The sequence below is a fragment of the Mustela erminea genome, chromosome 4, assembly GCF_009829155.1.
Source record: "Mustela erminea isolate mMusErm1 chromosome 4, mMusErm1.Pri, whole genome shotgun sequence".
Lineage (NCBI taxonomy): Eukaryota > Metazoa > Chordata > Mammalia > Carnivora > Mustelidae > Mustela > Mustela erminea.
In genome coordinates this window covers 47,219,573-47,245,507 of record NC_045617.1, presented here as the reverse complement: position 1 = coordinate 47,245,507, position 25,935 = coordinate 47,219,573, and the positions used below count along the sequence as shown (strand labels likewise).

General features: G+C 32.8%; 1 protein-coding gene across 2 annotated transcripts in view; it reads right to left on the bottom strand.

Moving 5' to 3' along the window:
* Positions 1-25,935, bottom strand: part of IBTK (inhibitor of Bruton tyrosine kinase) — a 96,524-nt gene that overhangs the window by 5,961 nt on the left and 64,628 nt on the right. For both annotated transcript variants that reach the window (XM_032339186.1, XM_032339187.1), the window contains exons 22-26: positions 24,909-25,057; positions 23,197-23,360; positions 21,847-21,939; positions 21,038-21,181; positions 8,576-8,722 (exon numbers count right to left, since the gene is read on the bottom strand). In XM_032339186.1, coding sequence (XP_032195077.1) covers positions 8,576-8,722; positions 21,038-21,181; positions 21,847-21,939; positions 23,197-23,360; positions 24,909-25,057 — 697 coding nt within the window. The remainder of the gene's footprint in view (positions 1-8,575; positions 8,723-21,037; positions 21,182-21,846; positions 21,940-23,196; positions 23,361-24,908; positions 25,058-25,935) is intronic.

The following is a 25,935-nucleotide window of genomic DNA, read 5'->3' as shown; positions in this document are numbered from 1 at the left end:
AAATTCACTGAGAGTATTTTCAAATATTTTATCTCACTTAATCTTTGCAATACTCTATAAAGAAAACATGTATTATTTCCATTACAGTGATTAGGGAATTCAAACTCAAAGAATATTATATATAATTGCCTGAGTCACAGGTTGGGAAGTAACAGAAACAGAACACGAAGCAGATCTTTTTCACTCAGAGTACAGTATGTTTTCCATTATCATAAACCTGCCTTTATTTCTTTAATTTCCCTTAGTTTAGAATCCATTCCACTACAAATGTCTTCTTATTCTTTAAGGACTGGCTCAAATACCACCTTCTCTCTACTCCTACAGCACTTTCAACTACTATTACAGAGCTTCCCACACTGTGTTGCTATTGTTTTCACATCTGTCTTAACTGCTAGACTAGTCTCTCAAGGTACAGAACTGTGCCTCATGTCCAACAGAATACGCGGAACACAGTTGTTTATAAAAACAGAATTAAAGAATAAATAACAGAATAAGAAAGCCAGAGGATTTTAAGTATGAAATGAAAACAGGTTTTTTTTTTTTTTTAAGTTCCTAATTCCTTTGAATTACGGATAACTCTAGATGGTAGATACTGAGTGAACTGAAAATAGGTATAGTTATAGGTTCTTAGTTTTAAGCTCTAGGACTTGAAATCTATGATATCCAAAATAGGACTTGACCTATGATATCCCAAATAAGAGAAATTTCCAGGATGAAGTAAAAAATGTCTAGCCAGGAGAAAAATGAAGCTAAGAAAATGAATTAGAACACTACTGGAATAAATTTTACAAGATGATGAGTATCTAGACTAGAATAGCTACAGAATGAATGAAAAAAATTCTACTTCTGATGGAATAGAGTGCTACTTTAGTGACTAAATGCAAATTCCATGGCTAAGGTCCTTGAAAAGTCCTTAAAGGAAGGAAAGAAGGAGAGAGAGACAGAAAGAAGGAAAGAAAGGAAAAAAGAAAAAAGAAAAGTCCTAAAGTCGGTCTGAGATTAGAGATTAGAGGCCTTCTGGGGCACTAAAGCATAACATGGAATAAACACAGATAATGACTTGAGTGCTATTCAAAAATCCCTCCAGTGTCTGGGATTGGCTAAGTGTTTGACACTTTCAATGAAATGGAAAAATATTGTAGAATCCATTATTATTTAATTAAGAGCAGCTACAAGCTGTCTGTGAAAAATGATATGGTATGGGCTAAAACAGATTATCAGGACTAAAGTATCTATTTAGGCCTTGCTAAATCAAACTTAAGCAATCAGAGCTTAAGTATAACAACTGGCCTGTATAACATTTTATCATTTATAAAGTACTTCCATATGCATTATCAGATATTAAGCCTTATAATAAACCTGTATGATATTATTATTATTTTAGATGTGCTTAATCTTGTTCAGAAAGGTTCACAGAGGGCTACTGTGTTAGACTGAAACTCAAATCTGTTTTCTAACATTGTAATCCCAAAAGCCTTTCCCTTACTGATTTTTTCAGTGGATAATCTCATTAGCTATAAATTTACCCAAACAACTGAAAGTTCATGAAAATTTCATCTTAGAATGAAGCAAAACTATTAGAGCTTTGATTAAACAAATATCAAAAACATGATAAGCTTTCAGATAATAAATACAGCATTGTTAAGCTGTAGGTATGTGCAACACAGAAACAGACTTCTCAATAGACAATCTGTATAAAATTTAGCCTTCTGAAAATAAAAGCAACATTAAAAGTCTGGCTATAATAAAATCTATTTTTAGGGATTTTTGTTCAAACTGAACATTAATCTTACCAAATTTAGACTTTAAGAATAACTAAATTACTTCTTACTCATACCACTGACTTAATTTTTTTAAGGAATTCTGTATTAGCTTAATTACAAATTACAATTTACAAATTATAAATTATAAATTATAATTAATTACAATTATTTACAATTACATTAATTATGTTTAGAGCTGACAGAATAATTTTTGCCTTGCAAGTAGCTTTCCTTGCCAATAAGAAACACAAGATCATTTTCTGCCCAGAATTACATAAAGGGATGCTTAAGTGTAAGGAAAATGAAAAAAAACACATGAAAATGAAAAAGAACATATAAGTAACAATAAACACATAAATTCCACAAATCCCTCCTTTCTGCATTTTAACATCCCCAAATAACATTGCCATTCCTGGATTTCCCTAGCCTTGGTGGGGGTGGTGGGAGGGGGTGAGGGGTGGAAGTAATCGTATTTTCTACATTTAAACAAGAATACATGATTTGAGGAATTTCCTAAGATGAACTCCATTACACTTGCCACACAAATTCCCTAAAGGAACATACCATTTGTCTTCCAGCTATAATTCTCACTATTACCTCTATTTACACCATCTCTATTACACTTCTGCTCTCTTAAAAATCCCATTCTGTGTTCAAAAGCTTGTGGCAATAGATCAATATTTTTTTGACATCATTCATTACGGCCATACATATAATGATCAAATATTTGGCACTGAATAAGAAAAGTGTTTATGAACTATTACTCAAGCCCTTCTTCAGTTGGGTTTTTCTTGATAATTCCAACCCATAGTCATTTTTTCCCTCTCTCCACTCACCTGGCACTTAAATCATATACTGCTTGTGACTTAATACTGTTATATTGTATTCCAATTTCATTCTTGACCTTTCATTTACCTTTCAGGTATGCACACTTAGACTTACCAACTAGATATTTCAAACATATTTAAGGGACTAGGCCTATATTTAACACTTCCTATGTATATACCTGATAGAGGCAAGCAGAATGCTGTTCATATATAATTTGGTGAATTAATATTTTACTTTGTTTCATTATTTCTTTTTTAAAAAGCTCACTTATGATTTCACGTTTTCTATAATGAAATTAAAAAATGAAAGTCAAGCAATTTCCCTTCTCAGTGATCATATGATATTATACAGTGATCAGTGATAATATACAGCTATTTAAAACATTAACTTCCACTTACCAAACAGACAAGCTATGGATGGCATGACACCATTATACACTCCTATATAATACTCTTGTATTATAGTATATACTGATAAAATACTCCTGTAGAATACTGTATACTATTATACACTCCTTTACAATTTCCAAACCCATATAATAGCAGAAGCCACTTTTCACAATTAAGAGCCTTGATGTTATAGCACACTCTAGTGATCAACTATGAAACCACAGATCGTCAGTATTTTAAGATAGACTTATCCAAAGAAAATAAGAAAATTTCAATCTATAGTGTTAATATTTAAAATGTAAAAATATTAAAATGAACTTAATGCTCATAACTTACAATTTACACACCAAAGGCATACAGTATAACTTACTCATTAGAAACAAATGTTACCTGAAACAGCTACAATTTTACCTCAACTTATCATCTTGTTCTCACTGAACTCTATTACATGCTAGAAAATATTCTAAGCATTGGTAATTCAGTGAGGAGCACAGATCAGTCTCTCATTGAGATGACTCTCCTATGCTTTCATTGAACATATAGTTAGATATACAGACATTAAAATACTTACAGTTGAAAACATTAAACAAAGAATCACACTAATAACTGTGAAAGTGTGATGAGTGAGAAGTGCTGTGGGAACATATCATAAAATACTGACCCAGTAAGGGAAGTCTGACTTCACCAAAGAATATAACTGAATAGAGACAAAGAATCAGAGTCATCTAGTTAAAGGGTAGTGGCAAGAAGTAAATGGTATTTGAGAAACTGAGAGAAGAACAAGATAGAGAAAATCCAGAGATGTTAAAAGAGAAAGTTAAGAGGTTGGAAGAAAACAGACTATGAAGGCCTTAAAGCCCAGATAAGAATTCTAGCTTTTACCCTAAGAGCAATAACATCTGCCATTTCGAAAAAGAATATAACTGCTTCAATATACTGGAGGAGAGGAAGATAGGTTATGGCTAGACCAGTTAGGAGGCTACTCAGGGTGGCCCAGGTGAAAGATCATAGTAATCTGAATGAAGGTAAAAACAGTGGGGATACAATTTAATATATGATTTAAGGAATATTTAAGGATTAAAACTGGAGTGTCCTGATGATAGACTGAATATTAGTAAGGAAGGTGGAATAGTAAAGCCTTGCCATTTAACAAGGAAGAAAATTCAGGAAGAATGGATTTTTTTAAAGAGAACTTTTATCTTTATTTTAAACTAAGCATTATGATACACTTTTTTATTTCCGGTTAACCATAAAATATTCCATTCCTCTCATGAAGAACTGGACTTCATATATGCATTTTTTTTAATTGAAGTAGAATTAACATATAATGTATTTGTTTTAGGTATACAAGAGTGATTAACAATTCTGTATATTATGCTATGCTTAACCACAAATGTAGTCACCATCTATCACCATACAACATTATTACATATTATTGACTATATTCCCTATTGTGTACTTTTCATCCCCATGACTTATTTATAACTGGAAGTTTGTATCTCTTAATCCCTTTCACCTATTTTGCCCATGCTCCCAACCCCCTCCCTTCTGGCACCAACATACCCATTTATAGACATGAATGTTTTGCTTATTTCTTTTGTTTTGTTAGACTCCACTTAGAAGTGAAATTATATTGTCTGACTTATTTCACTTAGCATAGTATCCTCTAGGTCCATCCACGCTCTCACAAATGACAAGATCTAATTCTTCTTTATGACTAAGTAATATTCCATCACAAACACACACACACACACACACACACACAATCTTCTCTATCCATTTATCAATTGATGGACACTTAGGTTGCTTCCATATCTTGACTATTGTAAAAAAAAAATGCAATAAATACAGGGGAGCCATGTAACTTTTTGAATTCATGTTTTTGTTTTCTTTGGGTAAATCAGGAAGAATTTTGGAAGAATCAGGAAGAATGGGCTGCTTTGTAATTTTGTTTGATTTTATGAAAGGAGTTTGAGGAAAACATTGTTTGGTTTTAGACAAAGTTAAAATATTTCTGAACATCCAAGTAGGATGGAGTTATGAAGAAGAAAGCTGAGTAAGTCTGAAGCTCAGATGACAGTTGTGAGCAGGCAATATGGTTTTTGAGTCTTTAGTGTATAGCTGATAACTGAAAATAGAAGCTCATGAAATGGTGGAGAAAGAATGAGAATGAAATGAGAATATGACCTGTAATTGAACTTTAAATAGAATGAGTCATATAAAAAGTTCATGTTTTTGGCAATATGGAGGTCATTGCTGAACTTACTCTGAACTGTTTCAGTTTAGTAATGGGACTGGAAGCCAGACTGGATTAAGAAGTGATTGGGAGCTGACAACTCTTTTGAGAAATCTGGCTGTGAAGGGATTAGGGGATTGGTAATGATAGGAAAACTGTTAGAAGAAAGTGTGGGGGATGACTGAGGGATTCATTATCTCATCCAGCCCACATGAGAGAGATCTAATAAGCATGTATACAACCAGATGGGAGGTATCTATCTAAAAGTACAAAGCTGAATATCCACAAGAAAAGAGAGGGGTAATTCACAGCTTAAGGGTTTAAAGTAGAAAGGAGTTAAGATACCAGCACAGGTATAAATATTAACCATAGATAGGAAAAATAATTCTTTGAGTGTAAAATAAAAAAGGAAAAAAAAATGAATAAAAATAGAGACAGACTTAATGTGTTTCACAGTAAGAAAACAGGAAGTTACATGTCTTCTATTTAAATGCCTGGTCTATACCACTCGTCACACAACTTACAAAAACCAGTAGTAATCTTATGTTTCTCTTATATCAATAAAAAGACTATACTGTATTCAATTTTTAAAAATATTGTGATAGATGCAGGATCATTACAGAGTGTGACAACCAATTTTTTAAAACAATTTCTAAGAAATTTTGGAATCAAAATATGTAATGAGATATACAAATAATGACTTTTTAAAACATTTGTTTAGAATTATGTACCTAATAGACACATTTATGAAATAAATATATAAACATAAATCCAAGTATATGGGTACAGTGGCACTCAAATGTAGTTGAAAATAAACATTTTTACTCTGAGAATTTAATAACATTTAAAAGCCTACCTGTCATTTAGGAATGGAATAAAATGCCCCTCACTCAACATCTTTTAAGAATACAACTTACAAAATACTGAATAGCTCTACATTGTTTAGTTCAGTCATTTTCAGTGTATCATAAAATGTTCACCAAACTTTGTTAGTACTTTTCTGAAATACATTTTGAGACTAATAAAAAAATATGCACTCAAATACTTTTTTTTCCAAATACTTTTAATACATTAAAGATCACTGACATGTTAACTTCTGTTGCCAGGTTAATTCATTTCTATACCAATTCAAGAAGAAAATTTCTTCCGCCATCTCTGTTTAAATGAAGTATGCTCTGAGAGAATCTTAAACCATTTATAAATTTCAGTCAGAATTTTCTTAATATTAGACAATTAAATGCTGAAGTAAAAGTTGAGGTTGATACAATTTTTCATTATATTTTATACACTTAATTACAAGTGTAAGGTTTCTCTTTTGGACTGTGTGCTCTCTACAGGCAGGGGCTAAATTCATTTTATCACTGTAACTCTAAATACTTGTCAATTTTAAAACTACCAATGTCTTAAATCACAACCAATTCTGTATTTATGACCCTAACAAACCAGCCTTAATATTCTCACTTTTTCATAAGTAAACATATAAAAGGTTGATCTATTTTATATGTTAGAATTACATTTAAGATTTTTGTAGTGTTCCACTAATAAAAGTTTTCATAAACACAGGGAGATAGACAAAATGATTTCGTCAGATTCTTTCTGATCTGATTTTCTGTATCATTTAAGTAAATGGCTCAAGATCTCTGGTCCCAAATGTACATGATAATATACATGATAATAAGGCAGGAGGTCACAATATCAACAACGAAAATGTTTAAAGAGTTCATCTAAACCAGTAATTTCCAATTTTAGAAGACTTTGCTAGTTCCTCCAGAGTTGCTTAAAAGGCCGATATGATAAGGTTGAACTATAGTATTGTTCCCAGACCCCTCATCTTAATTCAATCAGAGAAATTTAGATTAGATTAGATTAGAAAATTAGATTAGATTAGAGAAATTTATATTAACTTATTAACTTATTACTGGAATTAGACATAAGATTTCACATTAAAAATGGCTTAGAGGAAAAAGGCCTAACAAATAGTGTTTAAAAAGCTTTATCATTACGTAAAATATTAATCTGGTCACAGTACAACATTCTTAATTACATTTTTATTTTGTCTAAAATACTTTAAGGATTAATATCTTTGGGAGACGTCATATTAGCAGAAAGAAGAAAAAAAAAATCCCATTTAGTCAACCAACTTGAAACACGGTTCTTTCTTCCAACACTGGATTATCTAATGCTCCAAAAATGTTCTTTTTTGAACAATGATTAAGAGAATTTATATACCATGGCAGAAAAACTATTTTCATTAGAAAATTGCTTTTTAAATTATGATTAGATTTTCATGTTCCATGTAGTCATTTAAAATATGAAACATCTTTTAGAGGTGCCTGGGTGGCTCAGAGGGTTAAGCCTCTGCCTTCAGCTCAGGTCATGATCTCAGGATAATGGGATCGAGCCCCACACTGGACTCTCTGCTCAGCAGGGAACCTGCTTCCCCCTCTCTCTCTGCCTGCCTCTCTGCCTACTTGTAATCTCTCTCTGTCAAGTAAATAAATAAAATCTTTTTTAAAAGAATAAATAAATATGAAACATCTTTTAAGATACACTGAACTGGGTTGCCTGGGTGGCTCAGTTGTTAAGCGTCTGCCTTCGGCTCGGGTCATGGTCCCAGGGTTCTGGGATCGAGCCTCACATTGGGCTCTCTGCTTGGCGGGAAGCCTGCTTCTCCCTCCTTCTCCCCCTGCTTGTGTTCCCTCTCTCGTTGTGTCTCTGTCAAATAAATAATTAAAAAAAAAAAAAAAAAAAACACTGAACTTTAAAAACTAGTATCAAAAATAACTAGAGAAAGAACTGGAAACACCCAAACATCCATCAACAGATGCAGATATATAGGTTGCTTTATGACAATGAAATACTACCCAGTAGTAAAATGGAATGAACTAATGATACACATAGCAACTTGGATGAATCAAAAAACTATATACTGAGTAAAAGAGAATTTTTAAAAGTAGAGATTACATGATCCTACAGGTATAAAACTAGAATATACAACATAGTCTCTATTGACACAAGAGGATTAGCAGCTGCATAGAGAGCAAAATGAGGAAGAGAGAAAGAGATCACCAAGGGGCATGAGGAAAGTTCTGAGAATGACGGTTATATAGTCATTGTCTTGAATATAGGTGGTAATGGTTTCACAAATGCATACATATGCCAAAACATCAAACTGTACACTTAAGGTATATACAGTTTACTGTAAGAAAATTATACCAAAATAAAGCCTCAAAAAAGCAGACATGTTAATTTTGAATGTAAAAGAATGTGTAAAACTCTGCCTGATAAATTTTTAAAGATTATTTCAGAATGTAAAACCACCACAGAATTTTTAAGGTAAAAAATTTTTAACTTATTACCTTTCAACTTTTGGAGCCTGGGAATTTTCTATTCCTTTAAAACAAACTTTTCTGACATGATTTCCTGAACTATGGCCAGTAACAGATTTTTTTTCTTCTAAGAAATCCCGGAATGACTTGGATGAAACTGAATGCAGAGAAGATGCCCTACAAAAAAGAACAAAAATCAGTTACAACATCCATTTTTTTAAATGGTCATTGTTAGAAATTACCAGGGGGAAAGGAAGAGAATGTATTTAAAAATTTTACAGTGATGATCTATAAATTGGTTTTTAATGTGATGTTAGATTCTTGCTGTCAGTTGTGAACTAATCAAAATGATGTGATAAAAAACAATGGAGACCAACACTGACGATAACCCAGATGTTGAAATTAGCAATGATATTAAAAACAAGTGTTATAACTAAGCCTCAGGCAGCAATAAAAAATGCTCAGAATAAATTGAAGAATAAGCTCAGGGAAAAGAAACTATGAAAAAGAACAAAATAGAAATTCAAGAACTTTTAATACAGTATTTAAAAAACAAAGTATACTGGATGGATGGAATAGCCAATTCGAAAAGAATCAGTAAAACTGAAGATAAATCAACAGAAATTTTTAAAACTAAACAAAGGGAAGAAAAGACTGAAGAAAAATTATGCCATGGGGACTTATCAGATAATATCAATAGGTCTACCATAAGCGTAACTGGGAGCACCAGAAGAAGAGGTTAGAAATACGGCAGACAAAAATATTTAATGAAACAATAGCCAAGGATTTCCCAAATTTGGTGGAAGATAAAAAGATTCAAGAATTTTAGCAAACTCCAGAGAAAATCAATCTAAAGAAAACCATACTTAGACATGTAATAAACAAGCTGCTAAATACCAAAGATCAAAAGAAAATCTTGAAAGAAATATAACACAGTATGATACTCTTATTAGAAACAAGGAAAGCCAAAAGACAATGGAACAACATCTTTAATTTTATGAAAGCTAGGAAAAAATGCTATCAATCCAGTATTCTATATCCATCTGAGTGAACCTGGACAAGGATCCTCTCCAAGTCAGGATCAGAAATGACGAGGGCACCTGGGTGGCTCAGTGGGTTAAGCTGCTGCCTTCAGCTCAGGTCATGATCTCAGGGTCCTGGGATCGAGTCCCGCATCGGGCTCTCTGCTCAGCAGGGAGCCTGCTTCCCTTCCTCTCTCTCTGCCTGCCTCTCTGCCTATTTGTGATCTCTCTCTGTTAAATAAATAAAATCTTTAAAAAAAAAAAAAAAAAAAAGAAATGACGATAGTCCTGGCTAAACCTTGATTACAGCAGTGTGTGGGATACTTGAGCCAGGGACACCCATAAGCAATTACTCAGTGAAGCCTGACCTAAAGGAACTATGAGACAATAAACTGATTGTTTTAAGCCACTGTTTAGGGATAATCTAAGGATTATCTAAATAATAAATAAGTTAGGGCTATCTAACGAATATAAGATACCACTGGAATTAAAAAAATAAAGATTATAAGTATTTATATTTACTTTATGTAAATACATTTGATAAAAATCAATTTATTAGGGTGCCTGGGTGGCTCAGTTGGTTAAGCATCCGATTTCAGCTCAGGGCATGATCTCTGCAGTAATGGGATCAAGCCCTGTGCTTAGTATAGTCTGCTTCCCCTCTCTCTCTGCCCCTCCCACTCAGGCACTTTCTCTCTGAAATAAGTAAATCTTTTAAAAAAATATTTATCAAAGGTAACAAAAATATGAAATAAAAATATATATAGACCTATCTCTATTTTAAAAACTGAATTAATCCACCAGCTTTTTTAACTATAGAAATTAACAAGTTAATTCTATTTTTTATATGGGAATATAAAAAACCTAAATTAGCCAAAGTATTCTTAAAGAAATACAAAGTTGGAAGAAGACAGAACAAGTCAGAGTAATCAAGACAGAGGGGTACGGACATATGGATTAACAAACAGATCAGTGGAAAAGAATAGTGAGCTCAAATACAGATCCTCATATACACAGTCATTTCAATTTCTTAATTCCCAAAACAATTCAGTGGTAAAAGTATTTTATCTATAATAAATGGTTGATAGAAGAAAAAACCTTTACCTTTATCTCATACCATATCCCAAAATTAATTCAAGGTGGATCACAGACCTAATGTAAAAGCTAAATATCCTAGAAGAAAACAAAACACTATCTTCATAACTTGGTGGTAGGCAAAGGTTTCTAGGATCTATACAGGAATAAACACCAGATAAAGAAATGGTGAATCAGACTTAACCAAAATTAAAATTTCTGATCACAAGACATTAAGAAAATAGAAAATAAAATGATTCTTTTTTAAAAAAAGGGAAAGAAAAAAGAAAAAAAAATGCAAAACACATAGTTGACAAATGGCTTGTATCCATACTGTAAAAAGAAAGAACTCCTAGAGGGGTGCCTGGGTGGCTCAGTCAGTTAAGCATCTGCCTTTGGGTCAGGTCATGGTCCCAGGAACCTGGGATTGAGCCCTGCATGGGACTCCCAGATCAGTGGGGAGCCTGCTTATCCCTCTCCCCACTGCTTATTCTCTCTCTCTCAAATAAATAAATAAAATCTTTTTTTTTTTTTTTTAAGTACTCCTAGAACTCAAAACTAAAAAACAAGTAGTAAAAGACAAGGCAATTTCAAAAAGCAAGCAAAAACAATTTGACTAGGCACTTCACAAATAAGGATATGCTAATGACCAATAAGCACATCAAACAGTCCTCATTATTCATCAGGGAAACACAAAACCACAATGAGAGGCTGCTGCACACCCACCAGTATGGGTAAAATTAACTGACAATACCACATGTTGGTAAGAATATAAAATAACCAATGCTCTTGCTGGTGGGAAGATAAAATGGTAGTAATCCTATGGGAAAAGGTCTGGCAATTTCTTAATAAGTAAACATACATCTTCTGTATAATCCAACAATTATCTCTAGGATTCATCCAAGAGAAATTAAAATATATGCCCGTAAAAAGGCCCAAACAAGAATGTTAACAGCAGCTTTATTCATAATTGCCAAAAACTATCAACAGGAATAAACACAAATTGTATACTCATACCTTGGACGACTACTGAATAATAAAAAGGAATAAATCATTGGTATACACAAGCTAGATGAAACTGAAAAACATGCTGAATGAAAGAAGCCAGACAGAAAAAAGTACAATGTTTGACTCTCATTATATAAAGTTCTAAAAGATTTGAAACTAATCTGTGGTCAAAGAAGAAAAATCATGAGAGTGGTTGACACTGGTATGGAGGAGGCGGCCAGGATAAAAGAGAACTTTCTGAAGAAAACTTATTCTGGGATAAGGGTAATGCTCAGCAATTTATTAAAAAGATAATAAACAATGACTAAATGAGGTTTTTTCCAAGGAATGCAAGGTAGGTGTAACAGTTAAAAAAAATCAATATAAAACATACATTAACAGGATAAAGTAGAAAAATCTTATAGAAAAGACCTATGATCCAAAATATGACCAACAAAAGGCAAAGATCTGAATATGTATCCCAAAGATATGAAAATGGCCAATAAGCCCTCAAGAAATGTGAAATAACCCACACCTATTAGTAGCTAAAATGAAAAAGATTAAGGGTACCAAGTATTGGAAAGGATATGTAACAAGAAGAATTCTCACTCACTGCTGGCAGAATATAAAACATGACCGTTTTGGAACACTGTTTAGTGCTTTTCTTATAAAGTCTAACATTCACTTAAACATACGATCCAGCAATTCCACTCCTAAGTATTTACTCAAGAGAAATAAAAACATGTCTATTATGAGTTACACATAAATAATAATTTTTCATAAAAATATACTGGAAACCTAGTATTTTTCAACAAAAGAGGAAGAAATTACAGATAAATGCAACAACATGGATGAAGCTCCAAAACTTTAAATTGAATGACAGAAAGCCAGACATAATACAGAACACAACTGTACTTATATGCCATTTATATAAAGTTTGAGAGCAGGCAAAAACTAAGTTATAGTGACAAATTTCATCAATGATGGCATAGGTGGAGACTGAGAAAAGGTACTAGAATGATGGAAATATTTCTTTTTATTTTCATTGGGGTGGTAAATACACAGATCATACATCTGTCAAAACTCCTATACACAAAATTAGTGCATTTAGCACATGTAAATTATTCCTTGATAAAGTTACTTTAAAAAAATATAATAGAGGGGCGCCTGGGTGGCTCAGTGGGTTAAAGCTGCTGCCTTCGGCTCAGGTCATGATCCCAGGGTCCTGGAATCGAGCCCCACATCGGGCTCTCTGCTCAGCAGGGAGCCTGCTTCTTCCTCTCTCTCTGCCTGCCTCTCTGCCTACTTGTGATCTCTGCCTGTCAAATAAATAAATAAAATCTTTAAAAAATATATATATATAATAGAAAAAGAATTCGGAACTCCTTCCCAAATGACTAAAATAAAGCTAAAAAATGCCAAGTTTTGGTAAAGAGGTGGAGAAAGCACAACTCATATACCATTGATGAGACTGTTCTGTGACAGCCACTAAAAATGAATATATGCATATCTTATGATCCAGTTATTCCTAGTTATATACCCAACAGAAATACAAAAGTACTTCAACAAAGACATGAACTAGAACATCTATAGCAACACTAATCCTAATAGTAAAATAACAAAGATATTCAAATGCAAACAAAAGCTGAATGAGTAGGTTGCGGTATATTACACTGTAGAAATTAGTACTCATCAAAATATGAATGAGTTTCATAAATATGCTGAACAAAAGGAAGCCAGACCTAATTCTATTGGTATACATTAAAAGAAAAATCTATGGAGTGGGTTTGTGCAGGGGGAGGAGACGTAGAAAGGTGTGGCAGGAGGGGACTCAGAAGATGCTGGTAATGTTACTTCTTGGTCTGAGTGCTGGTTGCACAGGATGTGTTCAGTTTGTGAAAATTCAACCTATAAACTTATTAGAACTGTACTTCTAAGGATATATTGTTACTTAAAATGCAAACCTAATTTTACATTGAAAAAATAGAGGAAATAAAAATTAGGTTGATCTAAATACACAAAATGAATCACACCCATACAGATGTAATACTTTGATAATTAGTTGAAAGTGAAATGTATTTTAGAATAATACCAAAAAACAGGCAAAAAATTAAAAAATCTATACAGACTAATTTAGCTTTCAAAGAGTTGCTACTCAGATTTTTATAATATCAATCTCTTAATTCAACAATCAGTGTTGTATTTTACAATCAATGCAAAAACAATTTGCAGGATAATAGAGTTAGGTTTATCAGCTCTGTTGCTAGGCTGACTGGGTTCAAATTTTAGCTCTGACCTTGAGAAGTTAACTTCTGTGTTTCCTCATCAATAACATGAGGTTACTAATACCATCTCCATCATCATAATGGCTGTTATGAGGATCAAATTGTTAATTCATAAAAAAAATACTTAAACCAATAGCTGATACAGAGAAATGCAATGTTAAGTCTTACTATCCATGATTTTCAGAGCATTTAACAAAACTGTGATCTAAAAGAAAAAGGAGACAATGAGAACAAAGAAGTTCTGACATGAAGACATATAATCAGTTATGACAGGCTTAGTATCTCTTTCCTTCTAAAGTCTCAGAAAAATAACTTTTAAAAGATAGCCTTTAGCTATACACTAGAACTACATCATATCCTTAGCATCATTTTCAGAATCCTTAACATTAGAGTCAAAATTATAAGCAATAATAATGTAAATAATTTCCATGCCTAACTTTAAATTTTTTTTTCTATTTTCTTTACTCAGAGAACAAAGTGGTCATGTTACTAAGTGGACACAAATGATCACTGGATTAATTCCCAAAAAAGTTAAATTCATACTGACAAGAAATCATAAAGTCCCATACCTAGATTAAGTTCATAAACTATTTGAGATAGCCCATAAAAGACCAATTCCTTCTAAAATCCTGTATTTTGTCTGAATAGCTCATTTGTACCTAACTCTGATCTAATTACCAAACCATATCTGCAAAACACTTTAACATGCATCATGTAATTTAATTCTTCCAGTAACAATCCTAAAAGACTAGTATTTTTATCATATCCTATTTTTCAAAGAGGAGTGAAACTAAAGTTCAGGGATCACCAGAGAGAAGGCAGAATTGGGATCCAAATCCACTTCTTAATGATCAGAGAACTCCTCCTTTATCTAGTCTACCACTGCCTTCAGTAAGAAATCAAGGCAACACTTCTTATGAAGTGCCAAAGATAACACAAATAGTAAGAAGATACTGATGATTCACACTTTGTTTTGTTATCGTATGAGCTAAGCATCCTGTGTAACAGAACAGTAACTTTTTACCAAACTTCTCAGTAAACTTTTACCAAATTGCTCAGTAAAGATTAGATCAATACAAAACATCTCAGGTAAGATTTTTCTAAGAAAAAAAAGTTCGCCAAAAACTTAATACATGTTAAGGAAATAAATTAATTGTGTGGCCACATGACAAATCAAGTTATAATTTATTGAAGTATAAATGGCTAACATTTATATATTTGAAGATCAAGTGTAGACAATGTTGAAGGTGCTAAGCTTTATGTTTCCTGCTTTAACTCAGTTTCAGCTTTTTTTTTTTTTTTAAGATTTTACTTATTTGACACAGAGAGAGAGAGATCACAAGTAGGCAGAGAGGCAGGCAGAGAGAGAGGGGGAAGCAGGCTCCCTGCTGAGTAGAGAGCCGGATGTGGGACTCGATCCCAGAACCCTGAGATCATGACCTGAGCTGAAAGCAGAGGCTTAACCCACTGAGCCACCCAGGTGCTCCTCAGTTTCAGCTTCTTAATAGCCTGTGAAATCGGTACTATTTTTAGCTCTATTTATGTACAAGGTAAGTAAGATAAAGAAAGATTAAATAACTGATCTAAGTTTATTTTGCTACCAAATAACAGATCCATATTTAAACTCAAACAAGGCTCACTCCAGAATCCTAGGTTAATCACAGTATATACTGTGTCCACATATAAAAGTCATTTGCTCTAAGTAAAACCTTAAATCACATCAGAGAAACACGACCTACCTAGGTATTCATGCTAAAAATATTTCTTCAAAAGGAACTTACCTGACTTGACCATGAAATTTTTCCCTAAACACATACATACATAAAACATAAAAAGTTGAACACATATACAAAAGAATCATTCCCCATTTCCTTAACAACTCCTCCTTCCTCCCAAAGCACACATACCTAAAGGTTTCTATTAGCAAACAAGGTAACTATGTGTACAGTGTAACATTAGCAATTTGGGAACACTGCTGGCCAATGTTCTTGACTAAGAATCCATTCAATGTCTCTAAGTATTCATATTTCTAAATACAGAAATTTCACAATGATCTATAAAACAGAAGTTGTCAGATTCATCCTAGGGGTAATTTAGGGACTCCTATATGTGGTAAATGATACATACTTTTAAAAAAAACTTTCAAAACTTTTTTAAAAAGCTACTGGTAGTATCTCCTTAGGAATACATGTAAGTAACAGTCCTTATAAAATACCTTAAACTCAAATGTTCATTAATCATGCAGTCGTTATCTATAGAAAAACTTACCAGATTTCTATAAATGAGTTCTACTATTCTTTCTACTGATCATGCCATAATTTGAAATAGTATCTGATTTCCCATGATTTTGCTTTCTTAACACAGGCTCTGGCTATTTTCCATCTTAGCAACCACAGTAGCTTTATGAAGAAGCATTTGTAGACATTTGTAACCACATAAAAAATTGAGATTTTATTTCTCAGCTGAAGCAGCCCTGAAATTTTAGCTTTAATAAATAAAATTTTTAGCTCTAAAAGTTAAATAATTGAATTAGTTTATAATATATAGGTTACCTCTACATGGAATTTGGAAGAATTTATATTCATACATCAAGCCAGGCCACAAAGATTATGCATTCGTTCACTCAGGATAACTGGTAAGAAATGTATTCTTTCTCTAAGCAAAAGGGGTGATAAGGAAAAGTGGCCAACTCTCATATATACACTTGGTGTTTTCACATTAGATTTAAGTTCAGCTGATCAGAACTTCATTCTAATGCAAGAACCAGTTATCTTTAATACATATTACCACACCTAACTGTAGACAGCAGGAGTACAACTATATATTATGAGACATATAAACTAGGTGAGTGAATCTGTGAACAAACTAGTGAAAATCCCTCCCACAATCAGAAGCAGATTTACAGGACTAATTTGTGATTTGCTAATGAACTGTAACTTAACCTTAATATTGATATAAATACAGCATAAAAACATGTTCAACAAAAATAAAATTGTCTTAGAGGATTCTTCAGAATGATGAAAATGCACCTTTGAGAAATATCTTTAAAAACTTATATCACTGCAGTATTGAATATACTCTATATATACACCATTTGAAAATCACATTAAAATGCTAATTTTAATTTTATAATTTATTCACAGTATAGTAAAGTTTAAATTCTACCAACTTTCTTTAGACTAACATTTACATGGGATATTTCCAGGAAAGCAATCCTATTTTATTTTTTAATTTCTTCAAGCATATATTACATGTATTTATGCCCTATGTGTAAAAAGTATTCAAGAATCAAATGATTTTTTCCATTCAGACTAAATATGGATATAAATTCATGAATTCTAAACATCAACCATTTTATTTAAACATTTTTAAGATTGCTAAAAAATACCTTGATTTGTGCCATTAACTTATAAAATGTCCATAACCAAAATATATAATATATATATATAAAATATCCTTATTTTATATATATACAATTATTTTTTTAAAAGTTTTATTTATTTGAGATGGAACATGAGAGACAGAGAGCACAAGCTGGGGGAGCAGCAGTCAGAGGGAGAAGCAGGCTCTCCACTGAGCAGGGAGCCCAACACAGGGCTCAAATCTCAAGACTCCAAGATCATGACCTGGGCAGACACTCAACTGACTCAGCCACCCAGACACCCGTATATAATTATTTTTATGTACATACTTATGTACATATAACTTACACACATATATTTTATCAAGTTACCTCAGCCTATTGTTTAATGAGTACAAATCAAAGAAGTATATATATTCAGAAGAATTTAGCAGAAATGAACTTTAAAAGATACTTCAGATACCAAAAATAGTCTTAAGAAGTCATAAGGACATAAGTGATTAATTTTATAACTCACCTTGATAATTCAGAATAAAATTATAATTAAATTTATTTGGTATCCTAAGATACATAAAACTGCTATTGATTGGTTTGTATTTTTTTAATTTTATTAAAGTATAGCTGACATATATTTATTAGTTTCAGGTAGTCAACACAGTGTTTCACATTTATACACATTGTGATCACCCACCATAAATCCACCACCACCAAAGTAGTTACACATTATTAACTATATTCCCTATGCTACGCATTGTATCTACGTGTCTTACTTATTTTATGACCAGAAGTGTGTTATTTTGACTGTTTAATCCTCTTCCCCTTCTCCCAGCTGGTAACCACCAGATTGTTCTTTGTATGAATGAGTCTGTTTCTGTTTTGTTCATTTGTTTTTTAGATTCTACATATAAGGGAAATCATATAGTCTCTGTCTTTCTCTTCCTTATTTAACCTAGCATAATACCTTCTAGAGCCATTAATCTTACACAAACAGCAAATTTTCATTCTTCTAATTTTTTTTTTTTTTAAAGATTTCATTCTCTTTAATGGCTCCAACTCCACTTTATGTATACATACCACATCTTTATCCTTTCATCCATCAGTGGTACTTAGTTGTATCCAAAACCTGGCTATTATAAATAATGCTGCAATGAACATAGGATTCTATATTTATCTTTCCAAATTAGTGTTTCATTTTCTTCATATAAATACCAGAAGTGGAATTGCAGGATCATATGGTAGCTCTTTTTCTAATTTTGTGAGAAGCCTCCATACCGATTTTTCATAATGGCTGCACAATTTTCATTCCAGCAACAAGTTCCTTTTCTTCTATAGCCTCACCAGCACTTGTTATTATTGTCTTTTTGACAACAGCTATTCTGACAGGTGTATGGTGATAGCTCATTGTGGTTCTGATTTGCACTTCTTAGATGACTAGTAATGTCGAACATCTCTTCAGGTGTCTGTTGGCTATCTCTAGGTCTTCTTTGGAAAAATGTATATTCAGGTCCTCAGACCATTTTTTAAAATTTGGTTGCGTTTTTTGTTTTGATATTGAGTTATAGGAGTTCTTTATATAATTTGGATATTAAATCCTTATCAATCACATCATTTGCAAATATCTTTTCCCAGTTAGTAGGGTGCCTTTTTGTTTTGTTGGTTTTCTTTATTCTGCAAAGGCTTATTGGTTTAATGTAGTCTCATTTGCTTATTTTTGCTTTTGATGCCCTTGTCGGAGGAGACAATTCAAAAAAATATGTTACTCAGGGGTGCCTGGGTAGCTCAGTTGGTTGAGCATCGACTCTTGGTTTCAGCTCAGGTCATGATCTCAGGGTCATAAGATTGATCCCCATGTCAGGCTCTCTGCTCAGCAGAGTCTGCTTAAGATTCTCTCCCCATCCCTTTGCACCTCCCCTGACTTGTGCACACACATTCTTTCTCAAATAAATCTTCAAAAAATATTGCTCAGACCAATATCCAAGAGCTTACCAGCTGGTTTTTCTTCTAGTCCTCCTAATCAACCATCTTCCCTAGGATTTCTTCTACTTTTAGTTTTTAAATAATGAAACTGATTAATAGCATGGTTAAAACTATATTACTGAGCCCAAAGCCTCCTCATGTACATAGTTCATTCTCTCAAACTGCAGTATAGTTAGTGTTCTGAGAACTGATCCAAGAACTTTTGGGAACTCTTACCTACTTTAGGGAAAACACAACTCAGTGTTCCCACAAACCCTACAGAGGCAATGACCAAATCATTCTACCATATATTGTCTCATAGATAGAAGTATGCCACAAATACTGATGAATTAAAACATTCTACTAAACTAATTCTCTCAAATTTTACTCCTTTTTACTTGGGTTTTCCCACCTCTTTCTTTAGCTTCTTTTCTGTGATCATGCTTTAGATCTAGAAGTAGCTCTGAAAGACATTGATTGAGTCCATTTGGTAGCACTCAAAATGAGCTGCCACTCTCTTCAAAGTAACTTACATTTTAATTAGGAAAACTATTCTCTTACAAGTAGGAAAATGTGGCATTAGAAGCAATGAAGGGGCGGGAGCACCTGGGTGGCTCAGTGGGTTACGCACACAACTTTTGATTTCGGCTTAGGTCATGATTTCACGGTCATGAGACTGAGCCCCATGTACAGCTCTGCACTGAGTCTCTTTCTCCTTCTGCCCTTCCCCGCTTCCCCACCCCATTCACTTTCTCTCTTTCTCTCTCTTTCTCAAAAAAAAAAAAAAAGATAGTAATAATAATAAAAGAAGCAAAGAAAGGATTCCCTCCAACAAAGGGTAGACTCCAAGACCCTCTTCAGTCCTTATGAGGAAATGGGAGTTCAATGGATCTCTTGCCCTTCACACTATCCATATACTTTTCCTCTAGAATTCCTTTTTAGTTTTTAATGATATAAACTACAAAGAAAAGGGAGGCTGGAAGGGAAGCAGGAGGTACAACCTATTTCATATACCTCAAATTCCTAGCTGACCTTTTTGGAGATTATTCCTATTAATCCTGCCATTTCAGGTAAACTCTAATGGAGTAAACGTAGAGCAAGTAAATACCCCTGCTTAAAGCTGATGATGAAAAATGAATACTGTTATGCTGAAAATAAATAAATAAATAAATTAATTAATTAATTAATTTAAAAAATAGAAAAAAAGAAACAAAAAAAAAGTGATGATGAAAGCCATAATTATAACAACATAAAGATATTCATGATGTATCCAGAAGGACAAAGAAATTAAGGTGATAAAAAGAAATTGTGTTTATCTAATTTTTCTATTATATATATTGTTTCTTAAAAAAACAAAAAAAATAAGACTGCTTCCTTAAATTACTTTAGCTATACACACTAATTAGAATACTAAGAAGTGGAGCGCCTGGGTGGTTCAGTAGATTAAGTATCTACCTTTGGCTCTGGTATGAATGTGCCACACATCAGGCTCCCTGTTCAGTGGAGAGCCTGCTTCTCCCTCTACCTAAGCTCCTCCCCCAGCTCCTGCTCTCTCTCTTGCTCTATCTCAAATACAAAAAAGAAAGAAAGAATACTAAGAAGAAATTGTATCTATGTACAAAAAATTTTGGAAACCACGATGTAAATATCAAAACAAAAAAATTACTACACAAGGTCTAATTTTTAACTGAAAAGCAAAGAAAGGAATGACATATTTGGAAAGATGGGAGGGAGACCAAGAAGCCAAGAACTACCTTGCAAGCTAATGCACAGATCTCTGTTTATTTTAATAGAATTTAAAGCATACCATGCATTCGCTGGTTTTGGAGTTTTTGAAGGAGCAGGTGAAGCTGTTTCCATGCTATTCATTCCTGAACTGTTTTCTTTGGTAGTCATTGCAATCATTTTTCGTTGCTTCTGAGAAAGTTTAACTCCATGAGAAATCACTTTGCTAGAAATTAAATGAATTAGCATTAATTTCTACTTAATGAAGGTTACAGGTCATTATATTGCTTTCTGTTTATCTGATATGATTTTACTATTATTGGATCAAAATGGCCACAAGATTCAACAGAGACATTAACAATTTACACTATCAATAATCAAATAATAGCTACAAATGAGCCTTCCTACTAATATATTACACTTGCATCAAAAATATCCACAATGGGGGCGCCTGGGTGGCTCAGTGGGTTAAAGCCTCTGCCTTCGGCTCAGGTCATGATCCCAAGGTCCTGGGATCAAGCCTCATATCGGGCTCTCTGTTCAGCAGGGAATCTGCTTTCCTCTCTCTCTGCCTGCCTCTCTGCCTATTTGTGATCTCTGTCTGTCAAATAAATAAATAAAATCTTAAAAAAAAAAAAAAATCCACAATGATCATTTTAGAGGCCTATTTTTGACAATCAACACCATATTCCACAAGAGCTGGACTATCAATCCAACTCAATCTTTAGCATATATTTAAGAAATGTTAAGAATGCCCAGGAAAGAGCTTATAATGTGAGTTAAATATCAAATATAGAAAAACAAAAAAAGTCTAGTAGGTCTTTCCAATTCTTTATAACAGAACTATGAAACAACACAGTCTTTCCTTTTTTATGATTTTTTTTAACCAACCCCAGATTTGTCTTTGGTGTAGCTCCACATTTTTGTCTACTTTCTTCAATCTGCATGATGGTTCTGAGATCCATGACAGGAGGGCTGATAGGACTAAAATACATATAAAAGGTACTTTACAACACAGTTCTTGATCCATAAAGTACAACCCCCAAACTTCACTGAAACTGTAAACTATAAATAAGATTGATAATGAGACGATTAGGTTTGTCAGCTATGGCCAAATTCAAAAAGGATACTCTGAATGAAAGCTACTTTTATGTATACATAGAACAACTAAAATGCATCTGCAATCTAACTGAAACTCTTAAAAAAAAAAAAAGCCGAGTGATAGAATGATTCTTATCCAACTCACATAGAAGTAATCAAAGTTATGCATAAATTCTTATCCTTTAAGATGAATAGAACTTGTAAATTATATTCTTTTTTTTTTTTTTGCAAATTATATTCTATTTTTAACAAAAGTCTTACTATTGTCTAATGTTAACAGCAAAAATTTAACAGTGAAGCTTAGGAGTGCTCAATAATATTAGAAACCCAGCTGAGGGAGTTAATACTATAATGAGAAAAAAATTTTACAACCTTTAGAAATAGCCAATCTATTTTGCTGACATTACCCCAAGTGAATTAGTCTTAAAATATATTTAATAAAACAGTCTAGTTCTGGTCTTCCAACTTTGTAAAATACAGTACATTTCAAAATAATTACATAAATATAAATAATTGTGAGTCATATATATATAATTATATAATATATAATTGTGAGTCAATTAGTAGGTAATATAAAGATGAAGCACAACTCAATAAACACTTCAAAATACTGCATTCTAATTATATCTACTCCAATTTAAAAAATTCACTTTTCCAAACAAAAGAAAACATGGATTTAATATAGGCAAGTCAAAGCACAGTGTAACAGTAAATGAATGTCCTCTGAAAAATAACTGAATAACAATACATTTTGTGAGAACTAAAATACCCTTTAATGTGCTAAAAAAAAAAAAAAAAAAGATAAAGTAAGCCAACAAATGACAAAATAGTATATATTAGTCAAAACTCCCATTCAGGAAGACTATCAAAAAAAAAGAGCTATTAAATCAATACATCTAGATATAGATATCTCTGTGTCATATAGTATTTGCCAGTTTTCACAAATGACAGTACAAAGGGAACTAAATTCTAGGGGGAAAAGTGCTTATTTTAGCGGGCCACTAATTTGTATGCACAATAGGTAGTTTTCTGTGTATTAGAAATTTACATTAATACTTGTAAAATGTGCTTCATTAAAATTTCCACTGGACTAAAAATGAATATTTCTCAAATAGGCACACAACAAAACGAAAATCCTACCTGAAAGACCCAGCAACCCAACTTAAAGAGCTTGTAGTATCAATTCTGTTACTTGGAATGGTCTGTGGAGCAGATACATTAAGTATTGGTGATTTTTCCCATGGTTTTAAATCTTCTCTAGAATATGTAGGAGGTATACCATTAACATATGGTTTAATTTTCCCCTGGAGATAAAAAAAGAAAAATTTAAAAAATGAGTAAGAGCAGGCACCTAATATAGTATCTAACATATAGTTGGTACTTAAATTGTTGGTTAAATTATATTAAAGCATAATACAACAATAGTCATCCAGCATTCTTCTGGTTTAGTACCTTAACCAATTCTCAAAACTTATCAGTGACTATAACCCAATTATCATGAGCTTTGGGAATAATCTTTGGGGAGTAAGTTTGCACATTAAATCCCTATTAATATTAGTATTAAAGAAAAACATTAATGAAGATGTTCAAATAAGGTATAAATCAATAACTTTAAAATTAATGTCCATGACTTTTACGCCAAACTTCCATTTTGTTTCATATTAATGTCATATAATTCACTCTGATTAAAATTAAAGTTAAATAATATTGACAGCTCAAAAGAAACCCTGAAAGAATTGCCATTACAGTAGGTCAAAGAAGTTATTAAAATGGTTATTTCCATTGCCAGGATAGAAGATTATTGCCAGACACTGACACCATGCTTTTAATCTTCCTTTTAAACCTCATCTGTCTTCTGTACCACCTTCAGGTTAATATGAATTGCCCCCAAACTTCTATACTACACACACACACACAAAAAAAAATAATAAAATTTTAAAAAACCACGAAAAAAAAAAAATCAATTCGTGAGGCCTAGAATACCAAGAAGAATGGGTAAATTTTCCATTGTCTCATGAATTTCTCAAAGTCCTAATAGTTCTGTGGAGGTCTAGGGGTTAGAGAAAAATGACTGTATCTAATAAGTTAGACACTTTACTTTCCCATAGATTAATGATTATGGAATAAAAGGTTAAGATATATCCAAAAAATGGCCTCCCCAGAGTTTAACCAAACTAAAATTCTGCAGCATAATGTCAGTTATGCTAGAATCAGAGAACTCCATTCCAGATTGTATTGCCCCTAACAACATGATAGAGGAAAGAGACTATGTGGAATTTGAAGTTAGGCTTACTTTCAAAATTATTTTAACAGTTTGTTTGGGTTTTTTTTTAAAGATTTTATTTATTTGTCAGAAAGAGAGAGAGCATACAAGCAGGCAGAGTGGCAGGCAGAGGCAGAGAGAGAAGCAGGCTCCATGCCGAGCAAGGAGCCCAATGCAGGACTCGAATCCCAAGACTCTGGGATCATGACCTGAGCGGAAGGCAGCAGCTTAACTGACTGAGCCACCCAGGTGCCCCTTGACAGTTTTTTTGACAAGTAATTTAGCTATAAATATATTCTTCCATAGGTCTATACAGTGTTGCTATATCCTATATCAACATTATACTTTAATTGCAGAAAGAGGATTAGAAATATAATGTCATAAAAGGCTCAAACTGCCATTAGAATCTTTAAAACTAGAAAGATAATGCAAATTTGAGAAAACTAATACTACACATATTATATTTATTTTTATAAACCAGCTAGGAGAGAATTTTAAAGATAGAGCAAAAAATAATAAAAAACTAAAGATAAATTGTCTGTAGATCTAAAATTTGAAGAAAACAGTACATTAATAAATAAAAGCAAACCTCTAGTTTTTCTGACTGAAATCCTGCTGTGAAATCAGGAGACTGTAAATCTCTAGGACTACCCACTCCGGCATAGCTTCCTTCAGAGTCTGATGTCAACAGTTCTGGAAGAGATTCTGCAGAATTGGTCTTACCAGACTTTAATAATCCTGAAAGGTAAAATTTTTAAAAAATATTTAAACACATATATATTAAACAAGTATATTACATTCAGTGAACTAAATAGAGCTAAAAACTTCCATTTATCCAGAGATTTAATAACATTTATATTATATTCACTGTATCAAATCTTGACAATTCAAGCTAACTGATGAAAAAATCAGTTAAAGTAAAAAACTGAAATGGAGAAGACTTTAAAGAATAGCTTCAGCCATTTCAATTACACAAATGCAATGAACCGAAGGAAGGCACTTCTTTAAGAAGTGATTCAGAACTTCTCCATAAAAGAAAAAAAAGAATTAATAAACTTCAGACCTTCCCCTTTCTCATCTCTCTGTACCAAGTTCTCTGTACCCATGCAGAGAGGTACTGGCCCCATTCTGTGTGGGAGGAACACTGTAGCCTTTCTATTCTAGTTAACAGACTAGCCCAGTAGCAGAGTCTATGCTTAAGTAAACTGGGGCCTATTGGAGGATTTTTACTTCTGGGGAAAAAAAATAAATCTGTGGATTGAAAGCTATTTTAATTAGCTTATCACCTAAAGCAAAAGGGTTGTTATGAAATGTACATACCCTTAATTCTTCTAGGCAACCTAAATACCTGTCTCCCTGACATATCTGGTATCCGTATTCATTCATACATCAGAGTCATTTCAGATGTAAATAGGGGAAACAATAAACTTTTGTTTAAGCTCATGTGTTTTTTTCACATATTTCAATTTTAGTAGAATCTATATGAGGTAGCAAAAAAACATTAACACACATATATGAGCTATTAACCACAAGTAACTAAAAGTTTTACAAATAACTTCAAAATAAAACAGCTCTCATACATTCAAATAAGTGTGTTTTCTTTAAAGTAAATCACT